This window comes from Erpetoichthys calabaricus, chromosome 3, assembly GCF_900747795.2.
Source record: "Erpetoichthys calabaricus chromosome 3, fErpCal1.3, whole genome shotgun sequence".
Taxonomy (NCBI): Eukaryota; Metazoa; Chordata; class Cladistia; order Polypteriformes; family Polypteridae; genus Erpetoichthys; species Erpetoichthys calabaricus.
In genome coordinates, this window is record NC_041396.2 from 275,217,753 (window position 1) to 275,243,283 (window position 25,531).

Here is a 25,531-nt window from a genome sequence, read left to right on the forward strand (position 1 = left end):
CTCAGTCATCCTCTCACTTTCCACGATTCCATTAAGCAATCTGGTTAAAAACTCCACTGCCATGTCTCCTAAACACCTCCATGCTTCCACAGTTATGTCATCTGGACCAATGGACTTTCCATTTTTCATCCTCTTCATAGCTGTCCTTACTTCCTCCTTGCTAATCTATTGCACTTCCTTATTCACTATGTCCACATCATCCAACCTTCTCTTTCTTTCATTCTCTTCATTCATCAGCCTCTTGAAGTCCTCTTTCCATCTGCTCAACACACCCTCCTCGCTTTTGAGTATGCTTCCATCTTTATCCTTTATCCTTTCCCACTTCTTCACCATCCTCTTCCTCTGTATTCTCTCCTGTACTTCTCCATTCCACTCCCAGGTTTCCTTTTCCTCCTTCCTCTGTCCAGATGTCACACCAAGCACCATTCTTGCTGTCACCTTTACTACATCTGCTGTAGTTTCCCAACTGTCTGGTAATTCTTCACTGCCACCCAGTACCTGTCTTACCTCCTCCCAAAATGCAACTTTGCAGTCTTTCTTTTTCAACTTCCACCATTTCATCCTTGGCTGTGCCCTCACTCTCCTCTTTGATCTCCAATGTCATCCTAGAGACCACCATCATATGCTGCTTAACAACACTTTCCCCTGCCACCACTTTGCAGTCTTTAATCTCCTTTAGATCAACTCTTCTGCATAGGATGTAATCTACCTGTGTGCATCTTCCTCCACTCTTGTACATCACCCTATGTTCCTCCCTCTTCTTAAAATACGTATTCACCACAGCCATGCCCATCCTTTTGCAAAATCCACTATCATCTGACCTTCTTCATTCCTCTTTTTGACACCACACCTACCCATCACTTCCTCGTCTCCTCTGTTCCCTTCACCAACATGTCCATTGAAATCCGCTCCAATCACCACTTTCTGTCCCTTGAGTACACTGTTCATCACTTCATCCAACTCACTCCAAAAATCTTCTTTCTCACCCATTGCACACCCAACTTGCGGTGCATATGCACTAACAACATTCATCATCACACCTCCAATTTCCAGCTTCATAATCATTACTCTCTCTGACACTCTTTTCACTTCCAAAACACTCTTGACATACTGTTCCTTCAGAATAACTCCTACTCCATTTCTCCTCCCATCCACACCATGTTAGAACAATTTGAATCCACCTCTAATCCAACTGACCTTACTCCCCTTCCATTTATTCTCTTGCACACACAATATATCAAATTTCCTTCTCTCCATCATATCTGCTAACTCTCTCCCCTTACCAGTCATACTGCCAACATTCAAAGTTCCTACCCTCAGTTCCACTCTCTTTACCTTCCTCCTCTCCTCTTTCCACCAGACACATGTCTCCCTTCTTCTCCTTCCTCTGCCAACAGTATCCCAATTTTTGCCAGTACCCTGTTGGCTAACAGTACTGGTCGATCGATCCAGTATTATTGTCCGCATGTTGATGCGGCAAAATTTTACACCAGATGCCCTTCCTGACGTACCCCTCCCCATTTATCCGGGCTTGGGACCGGCACAAAGAAACACACTGGTTTGTGCATCCCACAAAGAAACTATGGAAATAAAATGAGCATGACTTTGTGCTAATGTACTGTATATGTGCTACAGTTGACTAAGGTGTAAAAATTGATCATCAGTAGAGACATAGTAGTAAATTAGCAATAATGTCATTTTAAAAGGGATGAAGACAAGCTTTTAAAATAAATTACACATGAATGAATAGTCAAGCACAGAATATAGTAGGATGCTCAATATCTGATAATGTGTGTTCTTCCTTTGTAAACCCCTTGTCCTATGTGTATCACATAAAAGCACCCCAGATTTTACATAGCTACATCTGAAATGCTTCATTCTGCACTGTAGAGGGGGACCTACCATGTTATTGTAATTGTCGTCAGGTGCTACACACAGGATGTAGAGGCAGGAGATCCAAAAGATATTCTAGGCTTCCTAATAGTTTATATGCATTTATTATTCTTTCCATCTATCATTTTTCTAAACTTGCACATTCCTCAGGTTTTTTCCATAAACAGTCCCGATCATTGCAACATTCATAACAAGGCAAAACCATTTACAGTATGTTACACATCATTATCCTTTTTCTATCTGTCAAGCTTACATAGTACCAATCTATCCTATATGGCACTTTCTTATCTATATGTGTTGTTACATGGCATTATTCTTTGTTGCATCAATCTGTCACATAGTAGCTTTACTTTTTAATCTATTAATTATACAGCGCCTTCCTAAAACACTGCATGTATGTGTGTGTGTATATATTATATTTCTTATACAGCAAAATTCCAGTCTCTCCATTATATCATACAAACCTTTCCTATCTATGGATCATTTCGTCTTCTATACAGTTTCATCCTATGAGGATTTTAGACAGAGGGAGATCAGCACAATCACTTTGGTACTCCTACTAACAAAACTGAGCCTTTCTTCAGTGCAGCAAATGTCAAGCAGGTAATGAAGATAGTGGAACAGTAAGAGCAGTTAGTTAGACAATACATTAATGCTGTATTTATGTCTAAAGCCTCCAGGAATGTGTCATCTCAACTTGTAATACATTAGGTTCATCGTTCACTTTTTGGTGACAGGCCTGCTCACCTGGCAGTAGAGATAGTACAGCCCTCTCCGGGTCACAGTGAACTTCCCTTGGCTCTTGTCAAAGTTAATGGGGTTGGTGACATTCAGTTTTACCTCCTGCCAGCCTTTGATAATCTCATCATTGTTCACTGTAACAAAAGACAAAAGCTATAAGCGGACAGAAACGCGCTCAGTCACTTAAAAAAGTTATTTTAACTCAAGTTCTACTCTCATGACAAAAATCAATCTTTAAATCATTTAAAATGTATCATTATGTGCACAGTCACAATGTTTTTCAGAAAGTGATGAGCAGAACTTGTCCTAAATATGAAATGCTTTAGTGAAAGTGTTGTTCACCACAAAATAATATACAAGAAGAAGAAAGGCAAACACAATACGGATAGATAGATAGATAGATAGATAGATAGATAGATAGATAGATAGATAGATAGATAGATAGATAGATAGATAGATAGATAGATAGATAGATAGATAGATAGATAGATAGATAGATAGATAGATAGATAGATAGGGAAGACACTGCATAACACAGAAAGACAGATGGATAGACAAAAATACAAAAAGACAAAAAATAAAATAGACATGAAAGGTACTGTATCATAGACTGTAAATTCCACTGTATAACACAAATCGGTTTGATTTACTTCATGTAACATAGATGGATATATCGGTATGAAAGGCATCCTATAACACAAATAGACAGTGAAAAGTACTACAGAACAGAGATTGATTAGATGTATAAGAAAGACAATAGACGAACAAGTAGAGTATGAAAGGCACTTTCTCCCTAGCACTGCAGGCACCTTTAATACTCTATCAGTCATGTAGTTCCTCTCCTACATTATCTATCTATCTATGTCTCAATCATATAGTTCCTTTAAGTGTCTTTATTATTATATATTAGATAGTACTTTCATATCTATCTATCGATGGTTCAGTCTAATCCAATTTAAGGCATTTGCTGAGTTTATATGCAGACAAACAACTGGCAGATTTTGCATATCGCTGCTCTATTATCACAAAGTTTGTAATAAGAGCCTGTTATAATATTGATGCTGTCTCATCATAGAGTATACCAAAAAGTGACCATGCTGCATGCTGGGGTATCTGCATTTTTTTTTTTTTTTTAATATTTTTTTATTTTAATATACACCTACTCTTTTATATCGTTCTAGAATATTCCATGAGTAACAACATTTCTCATGAACAGACAAAAATGGTAAATCAATCATTTTCATTTGTCATTCATGTATGAAACAGTTTTTAGTGCTTTATGGCTCTAGATCCTGGAGTCAACTCCTGGCCTTGTCACTTTCTGTATTCACCTGAATTTTACCCCAGGAAGTCTGATTTTATGCCCACATGTCCTTGAGCTTCATCTGTTGGTGTCTAAAACTGGCCCCTGTCTGAGATAACCACATGATAGTCTAGCATACTTTTAGTGGCTGGTTTATTCATTATTGTGAGAATAGGCCCTGAAATTCTTAAATTAGGAATTAATTAAGTGGATCCACCAACTGGACGCGTCATTCACTCTGGTGTCCGGTCAGTGAAAAAGATCTGTAAAAAATTGATGTTGCCAGAAATTACAATAATCACTCCAGCTTTGTCATCTCAAAAATAACATTATGCTGGCTTGATATTTTATAGTCATCCTAAATTCTAACCATCTGGTTCTTTTAAAACACAGTCGTTGGGAAAGATGGAGCATAATTAGGAAATTATTTCATTACAGGCTCACCTTCTGATGTGGACTTGCTGAAACAAGAACCTACAATCAGTGTTGCCTTTGAGTTTTACCATTTCTATTCTAGAGATACAAAACAGGTACTTAAAGAAAGCAGCTCATGGTATTAAAAGCCCTGACAGGCTAATGTAAAAAAAAGGCTGCATTTCAAAGGCCTGCTTGTCAAATGAACAAGGGTTTGATTAACTCACTTGTCATTATGTGGACCGGTGTGAGTGCCTACCTGTTATAGCTAACTAATGAGGAGCAAACAGTAAGAAAGACACCACAGAGATGAAACAAAGTGAAAGGCAACACAATGAAACCAACTAAGTTTTCTACAAAACACACAGTAAATTTGGGCAGAATTACACAATAAAAAGAGAATGTGACAATCATTTCATTTTTAGAGGAGGAAAATTGCCAGCTGCCTCACATGACCACACCGATCACATTTTGTAGCCATGTGCACCCCAACTTCCCTATGATGTTATAACATTCAAGGCATTTTGAATTCCAGAAAACACTGGACAGCGTATTAATGTGAAAGACCTAGTAAGGAGCACGGTCATCCTTTGCTTTCAGAACAGCTTCAGTCCTTCTTGGAATGCTGTCATACAAGTCCTTAACTGTGTGTAGTGGGACAGCACTCCGTTCTTCAAAATTAGGACTGAGGGAATGTCCCATCAAGGTCCAATGATGTTTTGACCTGGTTAATGGGAGGCCATGGAAGGCACTTGCGTTTACCCTGGTGTTCATAAAACCACTTAAATTAGTTCAGATGGGTGTATGTGTTCTGACTGCACAAAGATTATCAAGGGGTGCAAGGGGTCAAAACCAAAAAGATGATTGCTCAGGCAAACTAGATCAGGACGAGACAGGAATTATAGTTAAGAAATGTTATGGGAAATCAAAAATCTGACAAACAAACCACATAACCAAAGCCATATTGTTAAACATTAATTGTAGTCACAAAGCAGAACAAGAATTTTATAACCAGGGATTGAGAAACAATGGTACAGTATATGGGACCTTTAATAATAATAATTCTTTACATTTACAAGTTGACATATGTTGCACACTTCAACTTGACCCTGCATAGAAATGGCATTGCAACCAAGTAACAAAAACTCAAAATGGCATCACAGGAGACACATTAATAATATTCAGAATCATGAAACACGCACACATCAGTTACAAAATACAAACATGACCGTTAGGTTTCCCAATCGAGGGTTTGGTTCAGAGGTTTACAGTCCCTGAAAAAGGTCTCTATTATTTTTAATGGCCAAGGAAAAAATATTAAAAATAGTAAACATATTCATAATTATGACAATATTAGCCACCTGGAATAGGGAACAGTGTTCTCACTGCAGAGTGCCCATGGTCTGTAACATGGCCTTAATATTCCTTGACTGCCTGCGCCATTACGTGTGTAACAGTTGGCAGCAGACACCGAGTTAAACCGCATCCTTTGGCTCACTTACATTCTTTGTCGAGACTACCATTTATTCAATTCAATGATCATTTTTGAGGTTGTACCGTACTTCTGTGGCATTTGGTAACTGTCATGTGAAGTGTTTGTCTCTCTCTTGGTGAGCTTTGACTTGCAAATGCTTTGTTTGCTGACAGGTTTGACATTTGCGGCCATTTTGAGACTGGTCCCTTTAACACATAGTCATTTTTCAGTTTTTGTGATCTGCAACTCAGGCATTGATTTTATCTTTATTTATTAATTAGTTACCTCATGCTGCTTTGAAGACTCCCTCCTTAAAGTGCTAGTTGTTGGACCCATTTTACAGCTGACACATTCTGTTCATTAGAAATCTAAGAGGACTCGACTTTGCAGCTGCATTTTTAATTGTTATTTAGTCAATTCAGTTTTTCACTTTTTTGTGTGGTGTTCTCATTATTTTGCCCACCCTACTGCATATCCTGACCAATTATGCTCTGCAAACCACCAAGAATATGTAGCCATTATCCATAATAAGACAATTTCTAAAGTATCCCATCAAATCACAATCAAAGAAATGCTGAAGATTTGAGGCAATAATGTAACTTAAGCCCAGTTGTCCTACGACATTCATTCTGAGAGAGAGGCGCTGATTATCATAGAAGTCGTAAAGAAACTCAAAACAACATCCATCCTGCAAAGTTCTTTTTTCTTGACTTAATTTAGCACTAACGATTCCGCCACGAGAACAACACTGTGGAAAAGTGGTGTAGGGAAGAACAACGAGGTGGAAACCACCATTATCATTATAAAGAAGGTTGAAGCTTACCTATTCCTTTTAAAAATGCACTCCCAAAATTTTAGGGAGAATATTCTATAGGCAACATAACCAAAAGGGGAACTGTGTGGGATACATGGGGTTCTGCTGTTTCTTTCAAAAAACATTGCACACTTTATACCCAGTTTCTTTCAAGTATGGCAGTGGTAACAAGGTGGTTAAGTAATGTTTCATTGCCTCAGGGTTAGACATTCATCCATCAGCTGAAATGCAATTAACAATCTAAGCATTCAACCGCAACTAAAGCTGGTTAGCCAAAAGGTAAGCTAGAATGGCTTAGTGAAACTGCAACCGCAACTCTCACAGAAACCTTTATCTGAGCCTGACATAGGCAGAACATGCTAAAAAGGTTCTTGGTGAACAATCGCACCACAGGCATTTATTGCCATAGTCATCTGTGGTTCAAAAACTGAAAGACAGGCCGTTTCCTTTTCACATGGGGATGTTGGAACAATTGTCACACTACAGTATACTGTCATTTGCACATTCAGAATTCCTTTATTTTTTTTAAATGAATGTGGGAGCAGCAAGAGAAATCCACTAAAATCTGAATTTTCCATTGGAGTGGTACACTTCCACCCTGGCATGCCTGATGTATAAAAAGACACATTAAATGCACCCCTCACACCCCCTTCAACCTTCAACCCTCCTCTCTCTCCCTGGGGAGCAAGCACTACTCATTAAGCAATTCTGAACACGGTTATTGTCCTCAGTTAACTCTGCCCGGAGCCAGGGATCGAATTCCTAACCGCAGTTAGACACATTCCTAATGTCTTCAGTGGTGCCAAACCAGTACTTATCTTGGTACGTTCTGTTTAGATCGCTTGCTTGGCAGTGAGCCAACATGTCCTCGGAGGCTTATAGCTCAGTAAATCATAAGACATCCTGCTCCAGGAGCTAAAGTGCCCTTCATTAATTAAAGCCTTTCCTTCAAAAATTAGCTTAATAGGGAAAATAAATAAAGAAATATAAACAAACAAATACTCACCACTTTGTGAGTCTTCTTTTTCAGGTACTGCAGTTGGTGAAATGCATCAAAGGTAAAAAAAAGTAGTAAAAAGAAACAGAATAGTCAGCTTCAGTTAGTTCATTTGAAATGTAAATCTGAGCAAGAACTGCAACGCTTCATCACATAGGTACAGCACTTGGGCAAACCACTTCTGAACCTGTCAGCTTATTATTCAGACGACAGAAGCGCCCAGGAAGAGCATACAGAAACCATGCCAGCTGCTACCTCACCTGAATCTCTTCACTCTCATTTCTAACATCTGTATCAACATTAAGAGTGAAATAGAGAGAGGGAAAAAAGATTCAAACATCTCCCCTCGGCTGCAAATGACATTTGAAATTTTGAAATGGGTAACTGATGTTATACAGTATACTGTTTGAAATTGGGAAAAAAACAAATTCTCACTTAGAGGATCTGTGCAGAACTTTTTCAAAACCTGGCAGGATCTAATCAGTCATATTTTAGAATAAGCTTTTAACGCACTGAGGAAGCAGATTCTCTCCCCTCTTTTACTCCATTTAACTTTATTCACTTATTAATTCATCTATTTACTTATTTGTACTAGCTTTAAGTTTTACTCTGCTGGCCATGCACTCATTCTCAGGGGTGGGGGTTGATTTGTTTTCGATCCTATTTTTTGTAGAAATTGATCTATTTGTATGGAATGTTGTGTGATTACAATAAAATCAATAAAATTTAAAAAAACAAAACAAAAAAAAATTGGGGTGGTGAGCACTCTGACTTCCTGAAGTCACCAAACACACATTTTATCCTAAACAAGGACAGATGGCAAACAGTACATGCAAGAAGCTGGCCACAAGTAAAGAGGACATCAACACTGGGAACAACAGAAACGGAGGTGATGTGGCGGACTTGTGAGTCGTTCATTGCAATCATTATGTAGAGGAAAAGAAAAGAAGAAACTGTCTAATCATTTAACGTGCCAAAATGTTCAGAAGTCCAAGACCCCCGTGTGTTTTGCTCACAGAAATTTTTAAGGAAGTGTGCCACTGTTGGGATTTAAGTAACCTTTTCTATCGATTTCTTCCTGTTTTGCTGGTGATACCATCAATGGTGCTTCTTCTAATGCAGTATGTGACCACGGAGCATTCATGAATACCTGCTTTTGCTGCAGGTGCATGCGGGCATCTCAGTTAAGCCAGATATAAGAAGCAAGATACGCTTACTTTAGCATCACCATTTTGTTTACAAAATAAAGACTAAATGGCCTAAGAACAATACCCTCTTATGCAATTAGTTTTGTTAATTTGGTTTTGCTTCTGGCTTTTGAGATCTTCCCTGTTTAAGATTATGTTTTCTGCTTGCTCCCTTACATTTCTGCATTTTCTTGATTTACAACACTCTGACTTGGCCACAGCGCCGGTTTTAAACTTGGTGATACCCATTGAAGGCAGGGTGCCACTAGGAAAGGGGGGGAAGGGTCCTTCCTTGGGTTAAACAGCCTGATTGAAGAGCTGTCATCTTTGGAGTGTGATCAAAGCACTAGTCGTCATTTTCCTTTGCCTATACTTGTTCCTGTTTTCCATGACAGGCTTAGCAGATCAGGGCCCCCTGGTGGCCACAGGGCCCTATGCAGCCACTTAGTTCACTTGGCTCTCCTTGGTCCATCTGAATTCTCTCTTTGAAATCTCTGTAATATGACTTCTCATCAGTCTCTCCTATTTCTTCAATTTCTTTCTTTAGAACTGCTCCATTGGACGATTGTATAATCACAATAGAGACACAAAAGCAGGCATGCACAAATGTCTCAAATACTGTACATGAATGATGGCAAATTATACATTTCATTTGGCTCTTTTAGTATCGTCTTTTTAAAAAAAAACTTCAATATTTTTGGAATTTCCAGGAGTTTGTGTTTATGCAAATATGTATTTGCATTGATAATAAATAATGTATTCCATTAATTGATCATCTGTTTATTAAGTATAGGTTGCATAATCTAAATTTCATTGACTAAATTAAGTTTGCTCTAAACATTAATGCTGCTATTTTTTTATGTCATAATCAATTAAGAGAGAGTAAGTAGATATTTCATTGCAATAGTATATATTTCTGGAAAATTAATTCTTACTACTTTAGTGGATTATCATGGCAGGCACATCCTTGACAACTAAATATAACCTGGATAAAAACAGGATGTTCCTGCTGCCCAAGAAGGAATTGCTTCTATTCCCCAAAAGAAAACAAGGACAAGCATAAGTAACAGGAGTCTAACCCCGTGCTGTTACATTGGCTTTCTTCAGTGGTGCTCGCTTGGGAGTGTTAGCCAGCATTTCCTTCTTCAGTATCTCTAACTTAAGATTTGGGAAAAAGTCAAAATATCAAAGATGGTGACAGTAACAACTGCAATTTTAAATTAACATGTTGACAGCAAGAGTGCATCTAATGCTGGACAAATTGAATTCAGTCAGGTCTCTGGGCACATGGTCGGCCTGGTGACACTGAATCAGCACTTAAGTAGTTATAAAAGCTTCCTTCACGCCAGAACTTCTGAAAAGACACACATTTAGCTTTTTACTATATCGCCTTTCCTTTTTTCTGCACAATGTTGTAAGCATTACATTCTGTATTTGTGTTGCCCTTTTTAAGTATTCATGCTTAACTGAAAGGACAACCCAAGTAAGAATTCCATTTCTCTAGTTTACATGCAGCAAGTACGTTTCACAATAACACTGTAGGAGTTGTCCCTCGTACCAAGTGTAAAACTAAGGGGGACAGGGCTTTTGCAGCTGCTGCACCTCGCCTGTGGAACTCTTTACCTCATCACATAAAGGAGTCGTCTACAATTGAACTGTTCAAAACGAGATTAAAGATTCATTTCTATTCACTTGCATTCCATGACCTTCAGTAATACTGATGGTTTCCTCTTTGTGATTATATAACATTACTTCTATTTATTATGTATTTTATTTTATGTTCATATATTTTATTTCTATTTATATTTTATGTTAATTGTTTTGTTTTTCTTTTATTCTATTATTGTAAAGCACTTTGGCCACAGCATTACTATGTTGTTTGAAATGTGCTATATAAATAAATTGACATTGACATTGAGTTTCAGCTGCACGTAACTGGCAGATACAGAATTCTTGTATGTAGGTAGTACCTCGATTCTCATGACGTCTCCAACTGTGGCCGGTATGTGATGAATTGTTGCAGTTTTCAGCACATGAATGCATATCCCTATGTGACTTAAATATGGCAGGTTGTTCAAAGAATACACTTAAGATCCTGGATGTGATGTGCTGACAGCATTTTTAATGGGCTGGCTAAGTCAAAGATCTGTCGTTGCTGTGCTCTTTCATATGCAACACAGGATGATGCTAAATTTTACTGATAAAAGCACATAGATTTGTTTCTGAAAATCGAAGACTACCAAACCATTTATGATCACACAGTTCATCCTTCAATCATTAGATACAGAATATTAGTAAATGTATGCAAACAACATAACTTGAGTTGGTTGTTCTTTTGTGATGTGTGGTTTTATAGTTTTATGAAGGTCAATAAAGGTTATGAATAGGTGACGGCATCATGATATTTTCCTTGAAGTTGCCTTTCATGTTTCAAGGCAGGCTCAATGCACTTATGTTACTATTATTCAAATTACCCATGATGTATTAATTTTGCTTTTGCTAACTAGCGTTACTCATTCATTTCCGAATTTACCAGAGAAAAGCACTCTTATGACGTCACCATGGTATTCATCATACCCCCACAGTTCGTGTTAAGTTTTGTCCAGTACACGTGGTGTAAAAGATCCAAGAAGATTCAGTTAATCTGCTGGCTTTCTGGCTAGTCTGACACTATCTTTGGGACATTTAATCTTGCAATGTTCCTGCGTTGTGCATTTCTGTTTGTTCTAACTATGCTCCAATTACATTGCTTGTGCATATAGAATTTTTGGTTCAATGTTTCTCAGCATTCTGATGCCTTGGTTCTGCTCACAGGAGCTGGCATTTAGATAGGCACTCACCTTGACTGCATAATCTTATGGGCAAAGCAAACACTTGCCAGTAAGACACTTGCTTTACTTTCTTTTAATCTTTTTCTTTCTGAGTTGTCTATTTTTTATGTTCCTATTTCTAGGGGAATCAATTGCATTCCTTGAGTTGTTTATTTACTTTTGTGCTGACCAAGTTTCTCCTCAACTATTCTTCGACAGTTGATACAGCATTATGATTCTAACATATGATAGTCAGTAAGTTACTATGCAGGCTTACATTACATCAGTTTGCCGAGGCCTTACCAGCTACATAAAAGTGTGATATTTTCTTCTGTTTCTACACACAAATGTGTCACCCTCACCTCTACCTGCTGCAACAATAAACAGTTGCATGCAGAAGCGGTGGCCTAATTTAAAAAACAGACATAAAATCATATGTCAGAAATTATTACAAATCCATATTTCGCTGATTTTGCATGCACATTCCCTTTATGTTCTCATGAAGTCTTGCAAAAATGCTGTCTAAGTTACATCAAGTTATATTCATGTGTGACTATGGTGTGAATACCATGGTCATCAGCCCCAGGATGGGGAACAACACTCACTGCTGAAGATGGCAGATCTAGCACAGTCAAGGGTGCTGACAAAAAATTAAAAGTAGTGATCAGAAATGGTTAATGGTAGACTTTCTCTGTGATGTACGCCTTTAATGGTGTCTCTATGACTTGTCAGCCCACAGTCCGAAATGCTTCCCAAGGATCTTTAGTATGCCCCACAAGATAGAAATTATTCACTTTGCAGCTGTGATGGCCTGATGCAATCATGGAATTGCTCCTCAGAGCCTCTGAGATCCATGTGTGACAGTCTGCCATTAAACATTGTAACCAGCAATGCACCCAAATGTATCAGGCTGACCACCTGCACTCACAAAGGACAATTATTCAGACCCTATGGAACTTGCACAGTTGTTCTAACAACTGCCATGTGTATTGGCAAGTCAGTCTTATTGTGCTGTGGCCCAGTATAAGCATCTCAAAGCTACCATGATCTCCTGTGGTGAGCTGGACAAGCTGCCCTCAAATGACAGTCATGACCATAACAGATGCATAAATCTAATTATTTGCATTTCTGATATTCCATTCTGATTCTCATGAAGTTGGACCATGGCTTTGATATATATATATACTGTATATATGCATACATGTACACAGAGGTACATATATATACACACATTTTATATGAATCCCACTGTTGCTGTGAGACATATTCATCAGATAAATTATGGAGACACTACCAATCCTTTTTTGCAATATTACACCATAGTCACAAATAAATTTAATTAAAGACCCTGCATCAATGATGATAAATACAGATGTATGAAAACGTTTCTATAGCTGACCTCCCATTCAAGTAGAAATACATATATGTAGTATATACTGTACATATGACAACTATGAATAAGTGCCACTTCCATGTTGCTCACCTTCCCATGAGACTGTAACAAAAGTGCAGAAATGACCAATGATACTTACATTCAAAGTGCGCTGCACTGGGCCCATTTTTTTGCTGTTTCCTCGATCCTCTGGGAGCTGTTTAAAGAAATAAAAATGGAAAAAATAGTTATAAAGGTAACTGACTAGTGATGGGAACCTCATTTCTTTTTACTGCATTAATATGCTCAGACAGCTTGAGTTAGCTTGTCAAACTATTATGGCATGGGGTGGGTTGGGAAGGAATATAGATAGACAGTTATTATTGTCATTTAATTGTTAGCAGAGGAATGTAATTATCATCAACTATTTAGTTACTTAATTCTTTGAAGAAAAAAAATCAGCTAAAAGTCAATGAATGTGTTGTTAGAAAAATTCATATAGGATTTAAAAACCCTTTCAAACAAATTGCCACTAATTTTAATAAGGTGGGGCTTACATAGCATGTACATACCCTGCATTGATGTAAAGATCTAAAGTAATTTAAATCATAACTTCAGAGATTCACACATTTTACCCAGAGATATATATACCTTTTTTCACATTTTGTTATGTTGCAGCCTTGTGCTAAAATCGTTTAAATTCATTTTCCCCTCAATACTCGACACTCAATACCCCAAAATAACAATGTGAAAACAGGATTTTAGACATTTTTACACATTTAGTAAAAATAAAACACTGAAAGGTCACATTAACACAAGTATTCAGTCCCTTTGCTATGACTCTTGAAATCTGGCTCAGGTACACCCCATCCCATTGCTCATTGTTGACATGTTTCCACACCTTGTCTGGATGTGGTCAATTCAGTTGATTGAATGTAAGTAAGAAAGTCCATACCTGTCAAAAGAAGACCTGTCTATAGAAGGTCCCAAAGATACCAATGTGTATCACAGCAAAAATCAAGCCATGAGGTCAAAGGAGTTACCTGCATAGCTTAGAAAGAGGGTTGTTTTGAAGCACAGTACTAGGGAAGGCTACAAAAATTCTGCAGAGTTATGACTCTTCCTACAGTTGAATGCCATGACAAATCGAGCAGTCAGGGAGAAGGGCCCTGGTAAGAGAGGTGGATGAGCTGCAGAGAACATGTGTGGAGATGAGAGAAACATCTAGAAGTCCACTTACCAGAGCAATACTCCATTAATCTGGGCTTTAAGGCAGAATGGTCAGATGACACATGAAAACAAGCTTGGTGTTTTCAAAAAGACACCTAAAAGGACTCTCATACTATGAGAAACAACACTTTCTTGTCTGATGAAACCAAGATTGAACTGTCTGGCCTCAATTTTAAGCATCATGTGCAGCTCATCATCTGTACAATAACATTCCAACTGTGAAGAATGCTGCTGGTGGTTGCATTATGCTTTGAATTTATTTTGCAATGGTAGGAATTTGGAGGCTAGATGGGGTTGTGGAAAATCTGAACATAGCAATGCACAGAGCTGTCCGTAATGAAAACCTGCTCCAGAGCACTCTGGACCTCAGAATGGGCCAAAAGTTTACCTTTCAACAGGACAATGGCCCTTAGAACAAAGACTACACAACACTGGAGTATCTTAGTCAAAATTCTGTGAATGTGCTTGAGTGACCCAGCCAGAGCCCAGACATCGCTGGAGGGACCTGAAAATACCTTTCTACCTGCCATCAGTCCATCCAGCCTGAGAGAGCTTGAGAGGATCTGCAAAGAAGAATGGCAGACCCCAAATCCAGGTGTGTGAAGCTTGTTATATCATACCCAAGATGACTCAATAAAATACTGAGTAAAGAGCCTGAATACTTATGTCAATGGGATATTTCAGTTTTTTATATTTAATAAATCTGCAAAAAAATGCCTAAAATCCTGTTTTCACTTTGTCCTTCTGGGGTACTGAGTGTTGTCTGATGTGGGAAAAAGTAAATTGAAACAATTTTAGCATAAGATTTCAACATAAAAAGTGCATAAATGGTAAAAGGGACTGAATACTTTCTGAAGGTACTAAGAAGAACTTACACATTTGACTAAAGGTAGGTTATTGACTGAACAGAGGTGGCCAGTTTCTTTTCATGAAACATTTACAAAACTCTTGTCACGTTGTAATTTTAAAGTCCTTAGTACGTTATTTTAACTACACTGTTTATTAATTAAATTTCTCAGAGCCAAAAAATGTGTTTATTATTTTGCTTGTACTTTATCTGGAAGTGAAAAAAAAACACATTTATGTATTTTTGTGTCTTACATGAGATGCCATCATTATGCTGCCTTCGTGTCTCATTACTAATTAATGGTAATTATTTTATGTGGCTTAAAGACCACGACTGCAACTACTGTATATTGCATTTGAACTTAGGTTCGCAACTAAGCAAAGGCAATTTTGGGTGTTCAGTAGGCTTGATTTTCTTGTTCTTGACTTTAAATCTGAACTGTCATCTAGAATTTTTTTCATTTTGATCTTGCTTTGGGAAAGGTCTATATATGGTTACAGAGTTTTCCTTACATTTATCTCTCACTATTAAAATATTCAGAGGAACAAAAATAAGAAAATCATTATGGACAAATTCTCAAAAGCCTAATACAAATCAATCTGAATGGTTTGTATTTCCTGAAATATCACTAAAAGCACCTCTGTTATTTACAGAGAACGGTTGGTGTCAAGTAGGAAAATTAAAAATAACCTGTTTGAATGAATTAATAATCACGAATTACATAATTCATTTAAACAGATCATTTTTTTCCCTGACTCTTATTTCAGTTTATTTTTCATGGTATGAAGTTTACTGAATTGGAACTAGAAGAATGTAGCCAGCCGATAGTTTTGGTCTAATCTACGCTGTTCAGTGCCCATTATCAACCAGATCTGACAATGGACCAATTAGATTTAATACAGTTTAATTTTTATCCTGGACTCAAGTATTTAGATATACTTAATGTTTTTGCTGTCAGACACCGCATTGCTATACCTTTGTCAACTCTTAAATGTCTATTTAAATATCTACGATTCTTTAAGAAAATGAGCATGTCTAAATGTCCTTGTGCTTTATTTTATTACATTTCTGCTACACCGCTGTGGAAGAAATAATGACACTTGGGGTCACATTGTCATTCAGATGTAATATAGTTATTGCACATAAAGTGTTTTGGTATGTTTTCCACATTGAAATATAGCATCTATCTTAGAAGTACTATAAAAAGGGTTAATAAATGTCAGAAACTTGTTCAGGTATATCAGGAAACCACATAAAGGTCAAGTGAACAACGAAGAACAAGAAGGTTCTAGGCAATGGTTCAAGAAGTTGGCTGACTATCGTACCCAGTAACACTCTTTAAGACTTGACAGATGTCACTCACACAGGAATTTAAGAAGTTGCGAAAAGTATTGCAAGAATCAAGAATGTAGTAGAAATCAGACTTTATTTTGAGGTGGTTATTGCTCTCTACTAAAACACCTCATGTATTTTAGCCAATCAGAGTAAATGCAAGCTAGTCAACCAATCAGAATGAGCATTAATTCAGCACTGTTTTGTAAATTTGGTTATCTTTAAATATAGCTCTCTGTCTTTACTTGGCGACCACTCCATCACAGGCTGCTATGATGAAGTGTATCTCTCTTCAAGATGAAATAAAAGACGCAATGGACAAGCTTCCTCCTGCCTAGTTCTTCGGGTTGATTATTAATAGGTATATATATTTAAGGTAACAATTTCTTCCACACTGTGGAATGGATGGAGTCTTTGCTCCAATAACTTTCATGTATACAGTGCCACATAATTTACTATATTATTTATTTTCGTGTTTTAATAGGATCATTCAGATTGATAATGGCAAGTAGTAGAGAATAAATATGATCTTACTTTTAAAGCTTTTCTAATGGATAGTCAAAGACATTTGCTAAAAGGTCAAAACACATAACGCAGTTAGAAGTATCAGAGTTAAAACACAAAACTAAATTTGAAGTACAAATAAAACAAGATTCAAAACCAAAGCTTATTTCCAGTCTAATTCTTTTCTTTAAAAGGATTGAGCTTAGACACTCTTCAGTATGCACAGCCGTGATGACATTAAACAATGTGGTCATCACATACAGAACAATGATCCTAGATAGACCAGTATACCTTGGGGTTCATTTTCAGAACAGAACCATCAACCGAATATCGCACATAGAGAGTCATACGTGCTTTTGAACATTCTGAAGTATTTTTCCTCAAGGTTAGACCTGGTAGGCAGTGTTGTCTAGTGGTTAAGGCCTTGGACTTCAAACCCTGAGGTTGTCGGTTCAGATCTGACTACTGACTCTTTGTGACCCTGAGCAAGTCACTTGACCTGTCTGTGCTCCAATTGGAAAACCAAAAAAGGAAATGTAACCAACTGTATTATAAATGTTGTCTTGGATAAAGGCATCAGCCAAATAAGTAAATGTGAATGTAAAACAGTAGTCAACAATTTCACCCAAACCTAATCAAGAGCACTCTTAACATTCTCCAATAATTGGAAAGGCTGGGAATAATAACAACACTGCACAACAAAGTTTTCGCTTCTTGAACACTGTTGGGTGTTTTGTATAGATTTTTGGGTGCTGATCATGAATATCACATCACGTACCTTTTCAGAGAAATCTTGAGTTTTGTCATGATTTTTTCTTCTATTTGTATCTAAACATTTTCGCTCCCATAAGTGACTTATCAACAACGGTTTGTGCAGCCTGAGCATGTCCAGGCATAGAATCAGGCCAGTTTGGAAGCTTTTCTCTGGAAGTTGACATCCTGGGCAGGTCTGAACGAGCTTGACGCTGTCTCAGCATGCTATAAAGGTGGCTTGTATACACCGATCCTGCTCATTTGGTTAATATAGGTAGTCAGTGTGTATGTATAGTATCAGTATAGTGAAGTATAGTATCTGTAGCAATATAACAATAAGTAAGCTTGATGCTATAGATGTTTTGGTGTTGGGCGATATGTCTCGTCAATGTCGTAACAGCCGCGATACATTCTGCTATATATGTGGCGAATATACACTTGCGCCTTAGAGACGATGGATGACTGCTCTTGTGAAGAAAGCTTATCTTCTGTATTTCCGCTGCAATATCGGTGATCAAGACAAGGAATGGGTGTCACACATTTGCTGTGCGACATGTGCTGTCAGTCTAAGAGCCTGGCTCAGAGGCACTCGAAAGACAATGCCGTTTGCTGTTCCGATGATATGGCGAGAACAGAAAGACCATGTGACAGACTGTTACTTCTGTTTGACTAATGTGTCTGGTTTCTCTGCCAAAAACAAGAAGTCAATTGAATATCTTAATCTGCCTTCAGCAATGAGATCCGTGCCACATGACGGCAGTCTTCCAATTCTGAAACCACCAGAGGATTGGACCTTAGACGAACCAGATGAAGAAACTGCAATGCAGGGTACTGACAGTGACATTGACCCAGATTTTGAACCGTGCTCATCAGGCGATCCACATCTGACAACACAGTCCGAATTGAACGATTTGGTCAGAGATTTGGGCCTGTCAAAAGCAAAAGCCGAGCTGCTGGGTTCGAGACTGCAGGAATGGTGCTTGCTGTCACCAGGAACGAAAATTTCTGTGTTTCGAGGCCGACATCATGATAAAACCAAATTTTTTGCACAAGTCAACAGTCTCTGTTCCTGTTGTGACATTGAAGGATTGTTCTCGGCCTTGGGTTGTGATCACAACCCGGAAGAGTGGCGTCTCTTCATTGATTCGTCAATGTTAAGCCTGAAAGCTGTTCTGCTACACAATGGCAACGTTTATCCTTCAGTACCTGTTGGCTATGCAGCACACATGAAAGAAACATATGAGAATATGGAACTGTTGCTGAAGCACGTCCAGTATAGCAGGTACAACTGGAATATCTGTGGAGATCTTAAAGTCGTTGGTCTGTTACTAGGACTGCAGCTCGGCTATACAAAGTACTGTTGTTTCATCTGTGAATGGGACAGCCGTGCCAAAGAGTCGCACTATTCTCGACAGAACTGGCCGCTGCGTAAAAAGTTAGTTCCAGGACAGAAAAATGTGGCACATGAATCGCTTGTCGACCCAGCAAAGATAATTTTGCCTCCTCTACACATAAAATTGGGACTCATGAAGAATTTTGTGAAAGCACTGAACAAGGAAGGCGAAGGTTTTTGTTATTTAAGACAGATGTTCCCAAGAATAACTGATTCCAAGATCAAAGAGGGCATTTTTGTTGGCCCATAGATCAGACATGTTATGAGTGACAAGCGGTTTGAAGACCTATTAGTTGGGCCTGAAAAAATTGCCTGGAAAGCCTTCAAAGACGTTGTTGACAATTTTCTGGGCAACTACAGAGCCCCAAACTACATTCAGCTGGTAGACAAACTTCTCAAAGCATACAAGACAATGAAGTACAACATGTCACTCATTTCCTCCACTCACACTTGAACTTCTTCCCCGCAAATCTCAGTGCTGTCAGTGACGAACACGGTGAAATGTTTCACCAAGACATTGCTACGATGGAGAAACAATACCAGGGCAACTGGAATCCATCAATGCTTGCTGACTATTGTTGGACACTGCAACGTGATGCACCAGACATTGAATACAAAAGAAAATCAGGAGCAAAACACTTTTAGTTCTGTTGAATTTAATAGCTTATGCGAAACATAAACGTGACTAAATACGTTATTGTCAGTAAACATATAAATGTCTATTTCTCAGAGTTCCTACGTGATGCACTAAAACCAAACTATATTTGTACATACCCAGTAGGTACCTGTCACAATCAGCAAAAACTTTTCAGGAAACAAGACTTTTCAAAAAAATTGTTGTGCAGTGTAATCAATGAAAGAATTGACGACTTGGGGATTGTACCAATACTGATATTCAAAAGGTAATATTCCAGTGCATTGTAACTTGTAAACAATTCTAGAGTACTCTGCAATTGGTAAAACATCTTTACAATTAAATTAGAAATGAGGTAGTGTATTTTTACAGTTTCTGATCTATCCTTTCTGTTTGACTGTTAATTTCCAGATAATATTCCAACATTGACTTTAATGCCAGTTTTTCATACTTCACTAAAGCATGGATATGGAAAATTTTAATGGAAATGTTGGACAATTTCTTTGTAGACAGAATCACCTTAAAGTGAATAAAATAGTAATGATGTCCACAGTGATATTCTCCCTTACATGGTTTACAGTGGGTATAGTAAACAACAACTCACAACAACAATTACTAGACTTGACCCTGCTACAGATTTCACAAATGTTGCTGTTGATATCAGTATGGATGGCTGTCTAGCAGATATACCTCAATATGTAACATTTTATTTTAGAAATTGCTATATTTCCAGAAACAAAGAATTATGACACCAATTCAAGACCTTTTGAAGAGCTGACTTAGGAACAAAAGTTAACTCATCTTAAAGCCCAAATGGAGGCACATCACGTTCCTGAGACTTCTTTATCAATTCCAGTAAATCTAGTGGAGTGTCTACATGAACTGCTGCTGTGAAATTTTCTGTTAGAATAATTAATTCCTGTTCTTGTTCAAAGACCAGATTATTTCAAATTCTTCTTCCTGATCTATCTATGCAAAATATGTATCCTGTCTTGCATTTAATGTTTAGGCAGTTCTTAAATACTGTTCATTCAATTTTTGTGGTCAGAATACATTATAAGAGGTTGTTCATTCTCTCTCTAGCCAGAGTTACCATTTTTCTCTGGATAATTTTATGGCTTGTAATTCCAGAACTCTACATAATAATTTTGTTTAGCAGACAAGAGCTTCCTTGAGAAATGCACATAGGGTGTCTGAAGCACATCATCCCAGCCTTCATTTTGTTTTGTGTATTTTGTTTTCCTTTGCCATTGCTTTGCCAAGTTTTATTTTGTCCTTTTTCCTCTCGTACCCTCAATTTTCTTCCTAGTCTGCAGGAAAAAAATCTAAAAATCTAAAAAAAAATAAATCTAAAAATCTTTTTTTGTTTTTAGCCTTTTTCATTTATCTTTTAAAAATAAGTGCTTTATAAAATTTGCTTTTTTGGCTAGTTTCAAAAGTTTGGATCTCCTCAGGATTTTGTCTTCAATTTTGGAATGTCTTATGTTGTCTTTATTATTTAATTTATTGATTCTTGTCTTGGCTTTTTTTTTTAGCTTTATTTCTTTTATTTTAATTAATTATTGAATCATAGTTCCTTTTTTTGGTGTTGTCCTTTACATCCCATGACAAATTATAAAACAGGGATTTAATTTGTCTGAGAAATGTTCTGATAAAACAGCTTCTACCTGAACGCTTTGAACGTCAGCCACAAAATTTGAAGGTGTTACAATTCTGTTTTTTTACTTTAACATTTAATGGGTTTATTCAGTGTTTTTTGTCATCTGCATCTTTAAGGGTGTATTTGAATATGGAGAATTCATATTTAAAGTTTTGTACTAAAGGCAATCATTGAATGTGTTAAAAATATCTAACATTGCAGCGTCATTTTTTCACAACTCATCACAAACTGGATTAGAAGGTATAAAGGTCAGTGGTCACGGACTTCCTGATTATCCAAGATTGGATAGAAACCTTACAACTCTGAGACTGCCTGTATTAGTTGTAGTCTGGCAGAGCGACGGACGCGGAGCAGGATCCGGTCAATCATGGAGAATCCACTGCATCCACTGAACAGTATCATCTCCAGACAGAGGAGCAGCTTCAGCGACAGACTGCTGTTAATGTCCTGCTCCACTGACAGACTGAGGAGATCACTCCTCCCCCACACTATGCGACTCTTCAATTACACTCAGGGGTGGGGTAAACATTAACATCATACAAAGTTATTGTCTGTTATACCTGCATTTTTATCACTCTTTAATTTAATATTGTTTTTTATCAATATGCTACTGCTGGAGTATGTGAATTTCCCCTTGGGATTAATAAAGTATCTATCTATCTATCTAGTCTTCTGGGTTAAAAAAAATTGTGCAACAGTATTTTCGCTACACCTTTGTTCAGTGATTTGGCTATAACAAGAGATAGGAAAGGTTCACTCATTTGACCTTTGCTTGTTTTTTCACATCCAAATCTTTATGTAGAAAATATGTATTTCTGCCTTTTCACTCTTACGGCATTGCAGAAGGGCAGTGAACTGTCAGGATGACATGGCACTGATATTGTGCTAAACAAGACCTGAAACCCATCAAAGACACCTCGTGCTTCTGAAAACCAAAATAATTTAATTGAATGTGGGTGAAATTACAGCACTAATAATTTATTTTAATTAACCTTCTTTAGTAATACAGTGATCCCTCGCTATATCGCGCTTCGCCTTTCGCGGCTTCACTCCATCGCGGATTTTATATGTAAGCATATTTAAATATATATCGCGGATTTTCCGCTGCTTCGCGGGTTTCTGCGGACAATGGGACTTTTAATTTCTGGTACATGCTTCCTCAGTTGGTTTGCCCAGTTGATTTCATACAAGGGACGCTATTGGCAGATGGCTGAGAAGCTACCCAACTTACTTTCTCTCTCTCTCTCTCTCTCTCTCTCTCTCTCTCTCTCTCTTGCGCTGACGTAGGGGGGTGTGAGCAGGGGGGCTGTTCGCACACCTAGACGATAGGGACGTTTCTACCTTCTGTGTGCAGCTGCTTCCTGAAGGACATGCTGCACGGTGCTTCGCATACTTAAAAGCTCAAAGGGCACGTATTGATTTTTGACTTTGTTTTACTCTGGCTCTCTCTCTCTATTTCTCTGCTCCTTACGGAGGGGGTGTGAGCTGCCGCCTTCAACAGCTTTGTCCGGCGGTGCTTCGCATACTTAAAAGCAAACAGCCCTATTGATTTGTTTGCTTTACTCTCTGTCTTTCTGACAGACTCTGCTCCTGACGGGCACTCCTTTGAAGAGGAAAATATGTTTGCATTCTTTTAATTGTGAGACGGAACTGTCATCTCTGTCTTGTCATGGAGCACAGTTTAAACTTTTGAAAAAGAGACAAATGTTTGTTTGCAGTGTTTGAATAACGTTCCTGTCTCTCTACAACCTCCTGTGTTTCTGCGCAAATCTGTGACCCAAGCATGACAATATAAAAATAACCATATAAACATATGGTTTCTACTTCGCGGATTTTCTTATTTCGCGGGTGGCTCTGGAACGCAACCCCCGCGATGGAGGAGGGATTACTGTATGCAAAAAAACCACAACACATTGATTTGATTTACATAAAGTATGCCAGTACATGACAGCCTACAACCTTTGTTTGGTCCATGTTTAAATATTGTGAGGGATTGCCGGCCATATATTCCAGTCAACACCTCCAAGCCGCTAGATGGAGCTCTCCAAACAACATGGAAGTGCCCCAAATTCCAACAGGGCCATATGGACATTGTAGTTTTTATAAACAGCCTTGCTGGATACCATGGGGACCACTAGGAGCCGCTGGAGAGAGGCTCACAGAGTGCTATGTGCCCTATAACCCGGAAGTGCGTCATGAACGCATGACCGGAAGAAACAACGTGCTTCCGGGGTGAAGAACTGGAGTTTTTATATGACCTGGAAGTGTTCCTAGTCACGTGGACAGAGAGGGCGAAACACTTCCAGGTCAAGGACTATAAAAGGACTATGGGAAATCCCAGACATCGAGCTGAGCTGGGTGGAAGGGTGGCAACGCGTCTGGGAGAGGAGGATTGGTTATTATAGTGTATTGATTATTGATTGTATGAGTAGTGTGGAGTGGAGGGTGCTTTGTGCACATTATTATTCTAAAATAAATAATAATAGGATTTACCCAGTGTTTGGAATGGTACCTGTGGGTTCAAGAGGTCGATAGGGGCCTCAACTGCGACTATATTTATGGGATTATCTATACCTTATATATAAAACTGAGAACTATTGAAATTCAATTCTCATATGAGTACATCATTAATGTAACCAAATACTTAAACACCTAAAACATCCCAAAAATATTTTTAATATGCATTGAATACTATACTGCATGCCTCTAAAACTCTCTCCTCCCAATATATCCTGTGATTGCTGCATCAGCAGCCATGGATATCTAAGAATAACCTTTAGGGAGGTTGAATTGATGATCAAAAATTGAAAAAAGCTTTACAATGACATAACATAATGAAAAAATCTAATTAAATCCTCTACCTATAGGACCATCATCAATTGTTTCAATTCTATTTTTATACTTTTTGAAATTTTATTCAAGTTTAATTGTTACACCAAAGATTAAAAAAGAAATACCAGGTATCTACCAAATCAGGAAGAGACTGAATGTGAATTTTATTGACAATACACACTGGTCCTTAAAATTTGTTTGTAGATTACAGTTTGGAACAGCTACTAACTACATGACGTGAATCTCCTGAATGTAAAACAGAAACTATCTTGAATTTAGTGTCTCCCTCCTGTAAAGGCAGACTTTCCAGATTTGATTGATAGGTGTCTCTGAATCTTTCATTTTAAGATAGGGCGTAAACTGGACTAGAGTAACATCTTCCTTCTCATTTTTTTTATCTCAGATCAACAGATTTACAATTCTAGAGTTAAACTGAATACACTTTCTATCATGACTGTTGTCTTTCAGTTCCTCAAACAAGCCATTTCTAAAAGCAGAAACAGATGCTGTGACATTGAACTCCAAGTCTGCTACAAAGTCTTGATGATTATTTATTATGCAATCCCTAATACACCTGGTTCACTGAAGAAGGTGCCTGAGTTGCCTCAAAAGCTTGTATATTGTAATCTTTTTAGTTAGCCAATAAAAAATGTCATTTTGCTTGACTTCTCAGCACATCCATAATGGCTAACATGGTACAACACCCTAGTACTACAGCAAATGCTCATAAAATATTAGCCAAGTCAATATGTGCATCTCTTGCCATTTATTTACAGAAAACTGGAATTATTAAGGATGTGTGAAGCTCACCATTTAGGACACAATTCCTACATATACAGTGATCCCTCGCTATATCGCGCTTCGCCTTTCGCGGCTTCACTCCATCGCGGATTTTATATGTAAGCATATTTAAATGTATATCGCGGATTTTTCGCTGCTTCGCGGGTTTCTGCGGACAATGGGTCTTTTAATTTCTGGTACATGCTTCCTCAGTTGGTTTGCCCAGTTGATTTCATACAAGGAACGCTATTGGCAGATGGCTGAGAAGCTACCCAGCTTACTTTCTCTCTCTCTCTCTCTTGCGCTGACGTAGGGGGGTGTGAGCAGGGGGGCTGTGTGCAGCTGCTTCCTGAAACGACATGCTGCACGGAGCTTCGCATACTTAAAAGCTCAAAGGGCACGTATTGATTTTTGACTGTTTGTTTTTCTGTGGCTCTCTCTCTCTCTCTCTCTCTCTGATCCTGATGGAGGGGGTGTGAGCTGCCGCCTTCGACAGCTTTGTACCGGCGGTGCTTCGCATACTTAAAAGCTCAAAGGGCACGTATTGATTTTTTATCTCTC

The 25,531-nt window shown here is 38.1% G+C and overlaps 1 protein-coding gene across 1 annotated transcript in view; it reads right to left on the reverse strand.

Moving 5' to 3' along the window:
* The window catches only part of tnfsf12 (TNF superfamily member 12), an 81,326-nt gene that overhangs the window by 7,875 nt on the left and 47,920 nt on the right, over positions 1 to 25,531 (reverse strand). Inside the window, exons 3-5 of the mRNA XM_028798348.2 lie at positions 13,166 to 13,222; positions 7,646 to 7,672; positions 2,641 to 2,768 (exon numbers count right to left, since the gene is read on the reverse strand). Of these exons, the coding sequence (XP_028654181.1) occupies positions 2,641 to 2,768; positions 7,646 to 7,672; positions 13,166 to 13,222 (212 nt within the window). The remainder of the gene's footprint in view (positions 1 to 2,640; positions 2,769 to 7,645; positions 7,673 to 13,165; positions 13,223 to 25,531) is intronic.